General features: G+C 37.6%; 2 gene segments (V, D, J or C); one reads left to right on the top strand and one right to left on the bottom strand.

Moving 5' to 3' along the window:
* Positions 1–3,389: 3,389 nt before the first annotated feature.
* LOC132133505 (immunoglobulin kappa variable 3-15-like) lies at positions 3,390–4,124 on the bottom strand. The segment is given in 2 exon segments: positions 3,390–3,914; positions 4,030–4,124. Coding segments are annotated over 2 exon segments (384 nt in total).
* A 2,072-nt stretch (positions 4,125–6,196) lies between these two features.
* On the top strand, positions 6,197–6,730 carry LOC132133762 (immunoglobulin lambda constant 7-like). The segment is given in 1 exon segment: positions 6,197–6,730. A coding segment is annotated over 1 exon segment (393 nt).
* The last annotated feature ends 4,920 nt before the right edge of the window (positions 6,731–11,650 follow it).

Below are 11,650 nucleotides of genomic sequence, written 5' to 3'. Positions count from 1 at the left end.
TACTGAGATAATGTATAATTTTAAGGGAAAAATATGTTGATTTTAAATTTCATGGCATCAACACATCTCAAAAAAGTTGGGACAAGGCCATGTTTACCACTGTGTGGCATCCCCTCTTCTTTTTATAACAGTCTGCAAACGTCTGAGGACTGAAGAGACAGGTTGCTCAAGTTTAGGAATAAGAATGTTGTCCCATTCTTGTCTAATACAGGCTTCTAGTTGCTCAACTGTCTTAGGTCTTCTTTGTCGCATTGTCCTCTTTATGATGCTCCAGATGTTTTCTATCATAACAGCCATTATGTTGTAATTGATGCAGTATGTGGTCTGGCATTGTCATGTTGGAAAATGCAAGGTATTCCCTGAAAGAGAAGACGTCTGGAAGCAGCATATGTTGTTCTAGAACTTGGATATACCTTTCAGCATTGATGGTACAGCATTGATGTGTAAGCTGCCCATGCCACACGCACTCATGCAACCCCATACCATCAGAGATGCATGCTTCTGAACTGAGCGCTGATAACAAATTAGGTTGTCCTTGTCCTCTTTAGTCCGGATGACATGGAGTCCCAGTTTTCCGAAAAGAATTTCAAATTTTGATTCGTCAAAACAGAACAGTTTTTCACTTTATCACAGTCCATTTTAAATGACCCTTGGCCCAGAGAAAATGCATGCACTTCTGGATCATGTTTAGATATTGTCACGATCACGGTGGGGTCTGAGGCTTTTGCTGTCCTGGAGCACATGGTTTTTGTTTTGGTGGCTCGCCAGGTGTTCCGCGATCACCGCTATGTTTTCTCTGCCCCTCTTGATATCCCTGTATTCTCCCTCACCTGCACCCTGTTTTATGCTGATTATCTTCCCTTTATCATGCCCTTGTTTTTGCTGTCTTATGTCAGTCCGTAAGCATTGTAAGAAGCACAGTTCTTCTCCTTACTAGTCGAAGCTTTGTTTATTTTATTTTTCCCTGTCTAGTTTGTCTGGTGTTCCAGGTTTTTGTCCTTTTTTCCTAGCCTTGCCTCTCGTTACTCAGAAGCTCACATCTACCAGTCGGCATACTCTACTCACCTCTCGGCTTTCCAGTGCTGACTCCCCACCTTTCCCCCGCTGCTGTCCAGTTGATGCCGGTGAAATCACAATGCCGGCCTTTCTTACGGAGTACTGGTGGTTTTGTGATTCAGCCGATTAAGTCCTCTTTTTTCCTGAGTCCTGAGTTTTTTTGTCAATACACTTTTATTATTCATTCAACCGCAGTTGGGTCCTGGTCTTGCTTCTGACAGATATGGCTTCTTTTTTGAACTATAGAGTTTTAGCCGGCAACGGTGAATGGCACGGTTGATTGTGCTCACGACAATGTTTTCTGGAAGTATTCCTGAGCCCATATTGTGATTTCCATTACAGTAGCAGTCCTGTATGTGTTGCAGTGCTGTCTAAGGGCCCAAAGATCACGGGCATCTAGTATGGTTTTCCGGCCTTGACCCGTACGCACAGAGATTGTTCCAGATTCTCTGAATCTTTGGATGATATTATGCACTGTAGAGGATGATAACTTCAATCTCTTTGCAATTTTTCTCTGAGAAACGAATACATTTTTTGAGTATAAAATCTTCTCCAAAGGCGAGATCTTCAAGGTGCTGCCTGACGTCTTCATTGTGAAGACATTGCAAACATTGAAAATGCTGCACTAGGTAGGAAAACCGTACTAATGTACTACTACAACTACTAGACGGTTGAGTTACTGATGCTATGAGATGTAAGTGCACATGTCGCTCTTTTTTTTTTTTTTGCAGAACTTATAATTATATGTAATTATATATGTAACTTATAATTATATATAATGGGTTTGCATAATAGCACGAGATTATATAGGAGCACAATGACCAGGTTAAATATTTTGAATAATTCATCATAATGGATCAAAGAAAATTGCCTTAAATATGGCTCTCATCTCCCAGCAAAAGTTCTGTGAAGTTTTTATTATCTTGAATTTATGAGGAATCTGTTTTGTTCTGATTTGAGTATTTAAAGAGAATCGACGAAACATCTCCAAACAAAACTTCCCGCACACTTGCCATGTGTCTCTCTATTTACCAGGTATGATAACTCTTTGAAATTATTTGGTGCTATTTTTTCTATTTCTGTGTTTCGTATTTCATGCTGATCCTTTGTGTAACCAAATTTTAATTTATTGTTTTTTTAATTTATGTATTCTCTTTCTTGATTAATTTATTCTTTATGATTTATTTTTTATTTTGCCAGGCAAAATAGACATTAATTCTTGATTTATTTTAGTCTCTGCTGAAATCATGTGGAGGCTGATGTTTCCTCAAATCTGTGTCAGGAGAGAACAGACTAAAGGCTCATGACTGAGCAAAACAGATCTTTTTAATTCTGTCTATCACTGATTCAGCAAGTTGTATTGAAGTGACTTAACAAACTACACTTTTTGTTCTGAGCGAGCAGTAGGCGGCTGGACTTAAAGGTAAATGCTCTGATTAAGTTTGGACTGGTGAGTTTGTGATCATGAGATCTGTGTACAGACGACGTGAGACTCAAATGCGACATCGTGTCCCTGATGAACGAACAACTGAAAGTATGGGATCTTCAAAATAATCAAATATCTAAATGAATACAAAATCAATATTTGTGATAAGTTCTGAATTAGAAATACAGTCTACATTTTATGATAGCTTGAAAATTGGAGTCAGATTAAACAGAGCTAGACTAAAATTGAAACTAAATCCTGATAAATTTTGCAGGAGCATGAGTAAAGATCTGCACACATTATTCTTTCACCCTCGCCATTGGATTTCTTCATCGGGGTGTTCCTTACATACTGAATAATTAATTATATATATTATAATATATTGTCACAAATTTTTAAATATATGAAAAGCAGCAGTTCCTTATGTATTATTCAATATATTGTAATATATTAACACAACATATTATTCTCAATATTTTCAATATACCATTAAAACACTTAATATATTGATCATTCATATATAAGGAAATAGTCTTTGCATATGGGAATATATTGATCATAAATATATGGAAATATATATATATTTTTTCATAAGGGCTTTGCTGGAGCTCATTCTTTCCTCATTCAATGAAGTGAATTTGAGCTTCTTACAGTTTCATGATAGATATTCCACTCTTGTTTTCTTTGGTTTACACTCAGTTTTAAAGTGAAATTGAGTGACTGTTGCTCAGATCAAGTGATAATAGCCGTAATAGGGTCTAATATGATTTCGTTCTTGTCTGTTGAGGTTTGATGGGTTCTGAAGTGGTCTAATGTTCAGAGTAATGTTGAGTTTTTGAAGACCTGTTTGATTTTTTGCTGTCTGTGTGACAAGAAAACCTTTAAACTTAAAGATGTTACTCATTCAAACGAGGCTTCGTCAAGTAAACTTCAAAGTATATCACAATAAACTTCTCCATCTGTTTGTATTGTGTTATTAGTGTTTGTGTTGATCAGTGTTGTGTGTGATTGTGTTCATCAGCAGCTGCAGTATCTCTCAGCTGTATCAGTGCAGTCACTGTGACTCTGACTGACGGAGGTTTTTGTACGACTCTTTATCACTGTGTGAACACACGTTTACTGTTTGGATAGTGGAAACTCTGACAGTAATAATCTCCTGTATCTTCAGTCTGGACTCCACTGATGGTCAGAGTGAAATCACTGTTAGATCCACTGCCACTGAATCTAGATGGAGTTCCAGTGAAACGGGTTGATGCAAGATATATGAGGAGTTTAGGAGCTTCTCCAAGTTTCTGTAAATACCAGCTCATCCATATCCCATTACTATCACTGTACACATTACTGCTGGTTTTACAGTTTATTCTGACTTCTTGTCCTGGTTGAGCTGCTGTTATTGATGGACTCTGAGTTACAGTGTACTGTCCTCTACACTCTGAAAGAAAGAAAAAAATATATAATTATGAAATTGTTTATGATTAATATTTTACACTTCAAAGAATTAAAGAATAAATAACAAAATGAAACAATACACATTTTATCACACAAACCTTGAGCAAACAGTGTGAGGGTCCAGATGAGGATGATGATGTTGTTCATTGTTGTTGTTGTGTCTTGTGTGATGATGAAGATTGTGTTCTGTTCTGCTCTCAGTCATGAAGTGTTAAACTCACAGCTCTATAAACTCTCTCAGAGCACTGAAGCATGAGCTGATGATGCAAAGAAGTGGGCAGGATTCACAACAGCTCAAGCTGCTACAACTAATACTGTAATATTTTACTCTCACAGTAATGGTTTTTAAACCATTTACTGATTATTGTGTTGCTTAATTGTAAAATATTAGTTTTGTTGATTTGTTGTTGCACTGGCTGATGTGACACTAATCTTAGTCTTTATACTGTCATCTATCTGTGTGGATGCAACATTTTCAGTTTCTAGTGTCACTGTAATAACATATTTAACTGTTTAGTCATATATGATTGATTTATTTATTAAGTGAAAGTATCTGATAATAGATGTGTTATCAAGAATAATTGAATAGTATTCAGCTGCGTTTAGATTAAAAGAGTAAAAGTCCATTGTGGTCTTTTTAATGTTGGATCAGTGTTGATGTCGCTATTTGAGATATCTTTCATGAGACCTTTTTTTTCTACTCGTATAAATATCATTAGGACTCAACACTGTGTAAAATAAGAGTTTTTTCTTTCTTTCTGTGAATCATAATGATCGAGCTTCATTTGACGATCAAAGCATCATTATGAGAAACTCCATGACATCATCCATGATAAAAAAGGTCAAAGGTCATCAACTTAATTTCCTTAAAAAGTGTTATTGGCACACAAGGAAACAATAAATGATAAATATAGGACATGAAGTCAAACTGAATCAGGACTACAGTGATTGAGATGAATAAACTCTTCAACTGATAATGAAAAGAAAGACATTGTCAGCAGCTGAGGTGTTTCTGCTCTCAGTGTGTTGAAGTGTTGTTTCTCTCTCTGCTGGAGTTTGTGTTCACTCGAGTGGAATAGAGGTTTTTGTACGAGTGTTTAATTCGATTGTATCACTGTGGTACACATTCGGTGGAGGAACTAAACTTGTGCTCAGTAACAAAATCAAAACAGTTACAAAATCAGTATTTTTTTAAATAATAATAAAAAATGGTTTCACAATAAATATTTCAAATATTCTCATGTAACATACTTAGAAGAACTGAATGATTCACTTTTTCATAATGTGGCTCTTTGTGACTTTTATCAGTTTATCAAGTTTTTTCTTTCATTAATTTCTATACTGAGTTCACATATACATAATTTTTTTATTGTAAATATCACGGACAAAAGAGATCTGGCATTAAAATATAAATGGAGCTACTTTCTGTAGATCAATCAATGATTTTGAATCTCTTTTGCTTATAATTTAGTGCATATTTATTCATTTATTTATTATCACACAATCTCTGTTTGAAATTGAGTTACACTTTGAGTTAAATATCTCACCTAACTAAAATGTAAAGAATTTTTAGGGATATAAAAAGTACTGGAATTAAAGCTGGTAAATATCTTATTATGTTTAGTTATATTTGTAAGGTTTCATGGGAATGTATTTAGCAATTGTGTAGTTTGTATATCAGCTCATTTAATATGTTGATTTGGTTGTTTTCTAATCTAATCAGCAATATACTTTACACTTGATCTGAGCTGCAGTCATAAAATGTAAGTCTGAAATTGAGTTAAACTTAGATGTATAAACAAAAGAAAATATAAGAGTGGAACATCTAACAGAAAATGTAAAAATCTTTATGTTGTGGTACAAAAACTACAGAAATTAAATCAGTCAGTGTCTTTGTAAGTTTGTTTCATTTTTGAGGTTTGATTTAAATGTATATAGTGATTGTGTAGTTTGTATATTGTGTATATATCAGCTGCAGTGATGATGAATAAGAAGAATGATGAGATTGTTGTGATTTTTACTGCATCCCTTATGAAAATTAACCATGGTTTTACTACAAATAAAACCAAAAAACCATGTTTACTATAGTTAAACCATGGTAACCACAAATCAACCATGGTTTTGCTAAATTAACCATAGTTTAACCATGGTATTTGTAGTAAATCTGTGGTTATACAAATGGTAGTCAACACTCCAAAAAAACATGGGTTACTACAGTTTTACTATACTAAAACCATGGTTATTTTTCGTAAGGGATCTCACACGTCTGCTGCTGAAAGTGATCTTGAAATGATGTGAATGCTGCAGGGCAGAAGAGTGCTGGAGCTGCAGTGTGTTTTCTCTGTGTTTGTGACTGTGTTGTGTTTGTCTCCTGCAGCTGGTCCCACAGTGAAGCCCTCAGTGTCTCTGCTGCCGCCCTCTTCTCTGCAGATCTCTGGAGACTCAGCCGCACTGCTCTGTCTGCTCAGCTCTTACTCTCCACAGGGGGCGCTGGTGAGCTGGACACTGGACGGCTCAGAGGTCACCGAGGGGGTTGTGACCAGCGCAGAGAGCGAGCAGGACGGCCGCTACAGCCGCAGTAGTGTCCTGACCCTCAGCAAAGCACGCTGGGAAGAGGGAGAGCTGTACGTCTGCAGAGTAACACATGATGGAGCTCCTCATGAGGCCTCGTTCCACAAGAGTCGCTGTTAGTCACTCGCAGTGCTGATGTTTCTCCAGTGAGCGCTGCTCTCTCCTGAAGATGAACGTATCTGAGTGTCCTGTGTCAGGCAGGATTCACATGAGTCTAGTGCTGCAGCTGTAGTCATTTACAACTCAATACTGAAAGAGAGCTCTAGTGTCAAAGCACTGGCTGATCTTTCAATTTGCTGTGTTTGCTGCAACATTCAATAAAGCTTCTCAAAAAAAATCAGTAGCAGTAAATCTAGTCAAATAAAGCTCTTGGGGTTTGAACATGGTCTCTGGAGACAGAGCTTCTCTATTCTGAGAGGATCACAATCACTCCACACTCACAATGTAAATGAGATTTTCAGTCCACACTCCCAGTGTCTCCACTTACTCGTTCTGTCCATAAATGCAAGATTAATGTTGATTGTAATGATATTGTAATATTAGTGTTTGTGTTGATCAGTGTTGTGTGTGATTATGTTTATGAGCAGCTGCAGTATCTCTCAGCTGTATCAGTGCAGTCACTGTGACTCTGACTGATGGAGGTCTGGACTCCACTGATGGTCAGAGTGAAATCACTGTTAGATCCACTGCCACTGAATCTAGATGGAGTTCCAGTGTAACGGGTTGTTGCATAATATATGAGGAGTTTAGGAGCTTCTCCAGGTTTCTGCTGATACCAGGCCATACAAGTATATGAACCTGAACAAGCATCTTTGACTGCTGAGTTTGTTTAACAATGACTGATTCACTGATCTGAACTGTTTTTAAAGCGTCTGATTCACAGTCACCTGCCAACTGAAACCTAGAAACAGAGTTAGAAAGAACAGGATATATGTGTGATATTCTTTGCTGATAATATCATAATATTTTACTTTAACATTTTCATGAAAACCTTACCTTGTACAAAGGGATGTAGTGAAGCCTAAAAGCACGTAAACGCCGTTTACACACCTCCCAAAATTCGGAAATAGCGTTTACCCACCTTCAAAGTGCATTTATCCACCTCTAAATTAAGTTTATCCACCTCTAAATAGCCTACAGTTCCTAAGCCATTTTAAATTAAGCTTATGTGGTTTTAGTTTCATATTGTTCATTATTAGTTTGATGGGTTGTTTGTTGTTAAACCTAATATGAAGTCTTTCATATTGCGCTGCAACTGTCAGTGTTGACCAATTGCTTGCGGTGTTGCCAGTAGTAGTGGGAAGTTCAGATCATTTTACTGACTCAGATCTTTGAGTCTCATTCAGCAAAATGAACTAGGCCCAGTTCCCCGATAACGCTCACTCTTAGCCCGCTAAGAAGACCTCGAAAGATATATCTTACCAAAGTTGTTTATGTTCCTAAGTGTGTTCCCCGAAGTGTCCCTTGGGAAGCTTCTTAACACGCTGCCTCTTACGTCCGATGTTACAAGAGCGCAGTCCCGAGGGAAGGTGCTGAATTAGTTGGCATCGATTGCTCAGGAATCGATTTTCCACCTCACGCGAAGGTGCAATACAGCGTTAGGAAAAACAACAAGTTCTATGCAAATGAAAAATTCCTCAAATTATTCCAGTAACATTTATTTTAACCTAGTTTAAGTTATCAGTAAAATATAGACTATAAATTAAATTATCAAATGGTAAGTAATATGTTCACATGATATGTTGTGACGGTTAGACGAAACGGGGATCCCTCACTGATCATCCACCCTCCTTATCCCGTTGTGCCACTTGTGCCGCTTCTTGACATGGGTTTAACGACTTCTAAAAATTATGTAATACACTTTTATATTAATGGTAAAGTACTTTACAATCAGAATTGAATGGCAAGCAGCTGCAGTTACTTCTGTTTAATGCTGGTATTGATTGTCATTGGTTAATGTTTTCAATAAAAAGCAACCTATCTACAATGAGCAGAGAGAGAGCGTTAGAGACAGAATATGCTGGGGAAGCAACATAAAAAAGGGCACCAAGCTTCTGGTCAAAGGAACTTGAAGTTTTGCTGGACCTTGCCACCAGGTCGGAGATCACACCCCTATGGTCCACTATAACCTGCACGTTTATGGCCGCGTATCCCTTTCGCGATATGTACACCTGATCAATCACTGATGGATTGGTGATAGAGATGAGTGTGCCATCCACCAGGATGTAATCCCTGGCATGGCGCAGAAGGGCGTTGGTAACAGTGTGGAGGCACCTCCGCAACTCGCCCTCTCCCACGAACTCGATGAAGTTCTCTGTAGAAAAAAAAAAAAAAAAATCCTAGCGCTGCAAGCAGCTTGACTTCAGGGCTTGAAGCAAAATTCCGCAGCGTTAGCCTGGCAAGCGCAGGTCTGAGAAGGTACAGCAGCTCCATATGAGTTGTCTTGGGAGGCAAAATTTTTTTATATAGCCACGTCAGGCAAAATGTCAAAAGGGCTTAAGTTTTGCCGAATAAAAAAACTGACATGGACTAAACGGCTCCGTCTTTGATTCAATACAAGGACACGTTGGATCACTGCCGTAGTTGGTCGCTTACTGGACACCGCCATGCTTACCCATTTATGGATTTTAGCCATTTAGAGCCATTTTGTTGCGACTAGAGTCTTGAGCTCAAACAACGCTAAGAGAGAGCTTACGAATGGTCCAGACCAACCTTACAAAACTGTGACTTACAGAAGATATACTTAGCGTACGAACGTGTTGGGAATCATGCCATAAGGTTAAGAAAGAGGTTAAGGAATAGGTTAAGAACTACTTAGCAATAAGAACGTTTTGGGGAACCGGGCCCTGATCTTTTCTCTTTCCATCTCTATGGGAATGACAGGAAGAATAAAAGACTCGGACCTCATCTGTCGATTCAGAGCCCATATGTTGCGTAATGCTCGTGTGCGGTCAACACACAATGAACGAATCACTCTCTGAGACAACTCGGTAGTCCTGAGTCATATTAAAGGTTCGTTCAAAATGAACGAACCGTTCATGAAAGACACGCAACAGATTGCATCAAGATTCAAAAATTGATATCTGGCCATTTTTTTAAGCACCATCAAGACAGCAGCCCTCCTCCTGATGCCAGCAAACGGCCTCGGCAACAAGCCAAAAGTGAATGAGCTCGGTACTCAGTACTAAACTTCATGTTTTTAAGGTTAATTTGGTTCACGGTAGATTCATGCCACTGACTCGAGTCACCTCTACCTAGCTAGTTAAAGTTATCACTAGCCGTTCACGGTTTCGTGGGTACGGTAAACGTCCGTTAATAATAATAATAATAATAACGTTCGTTATTTTGAATAGAAATCATCACTCATACAGCAGCCATTCATCTTATCTCAAGAAACTAGAAAGCTAATTTAATATTACCATGGTTAATTTATGTTCGTATACATACAATATCCACGATCCACCAGGGCTATATATTCCAATGGTGCGCACATTTGGAATGATTAATAATAATTTTATGAAATTTTTGTAAAATATTTTGTCATGCAGAATAACATTCCTATTAATTTTGCACTGATTTATGCAATCTGAAGAGCTCAAACAGCTAACAGAGCTACTCTCCTCTTATTAATTTGCGTCAGCTATGACATCAGTGCGATATCATTAGTTTGTAAAGCTGTCAATCATCTCACGTGAACCACGTGACCAAAAGGATTTCCTTCTGCAATGACGCTGTCTGTGTCATTGCAGTCTTTGTCATTGATAATATATATGAAAGCATCTTATCAGTCTTTTCTAAATCTTCTCCAAAGCCTCCCATGATATGGTCGAGACATTTGAGGACCATTCCTGGGCTTTTGGGGAAACAATGATCCACATTTTTCTGACGTATTATAGACCAAACAACTAACCGATTAATTGAGAAAATATTCAACTGATTAATCGACTATGAAAATAATCCCAAATCCCTCATCATTATGTACAAGTGCATTGCATTGAAACCCCTGGATATAAGCCTCCCTCTTTATCTCTCTTAAAATATTTTGTTCTCCCTGTTTTGTCATTTAGTAAACTTTATATATTTCAACCATATTATTCCTTCTTGATTCTCTTTAACAAGAACTTACTGTAGATTAATGTATGAATTGAATAGTGATTGTGTGACCTATATGAGGGAACAACCAGTGATACCCTTGGTAGTAATATCAAATGACAGCCTATAGTGATGTCATCAGGATACACATACACCGGTAGGCAGTGGCCCACTTTACCATGACTATGATGTGGTCACCCAAAATTTATAGTGTACCCACCTCTTTTTTTTTTTTTACCACTACACCTCTGCTTGTACACATATAGACAGTGTGATGATGAAGATTGTGTTCTGTGCTGCTCTCAATCATGAAGTGTTAAACTCACAGCACTATAAACTCTCTCATGCAAAGTGTCTCTATGTAAATGCTCTTCACACACAGAACAGACAGCTGTCAGTCTCAGACCTCAGATGAATTTTTTCATGCATGTTAGTGTTTTGTAAAACATTCAAAGCTTTAATACCTAGTGATAAGTACCTTACTTACACTATTGACAGTGTGTGTTGGATTATTTTACTGGGTTGATATTAAACTAAATGATATTAAAGAGCATCTGCTTTCTAAAACTATATAGATTCATACCTGTGAACCATTTTGACACAGGACTGAAAACTGAGGTGATATTCCTATTTGTGGCTTATAATAAATTATTTTGTGTGCAATTCCATCTTTTAAATTTATTGCAATCTTTCAGTATTCCGTATTCAGTGTTTAATGGTGGTTTAGTGGTCTGGTGGCTTTGTTTGTCCGATCTTTATTATTAATATTAATCTGTTCAGTATTTACAGAAGTCAAAATAAAAGCACAGATGGGTGTAATATTATTTAAATATATGGATTAAAATATACAATATGTTACAATATTTTACTGGGTTTAATTTCCCGGTAATGAAGTCTGGAATAAATTGAGTCTCGGCCTTGAGTGGTCTGCAACAGCGCCCCCCTCTCGTTCCCGGCTGGATGGTATTTTCCTTTCGGATGAGCGTACTTCTCAAAGCCCGCCTCATTTCTTCCTGAGCTTCACGAAGAGGTGGCAAAGGCTTGGAACGCACCATA

The sequence above is a fragment of the Carassius carassius genome, chromosome 50, assembly GCF_963082965.1.
Source record: "Carassius carassius chromosome 50, fCarCar2.1, whole genome shotgun sequence".
NCBI classification, from domain to species: Eukaryota; Metazoa; Chordata; class Actinopteri; order Cypriniformes; family Cyprinidae; genus Carassius; species Carassius carassius.
This window is presented reverse-complemented; position numbering and strand designations above follow the sequence as displayed.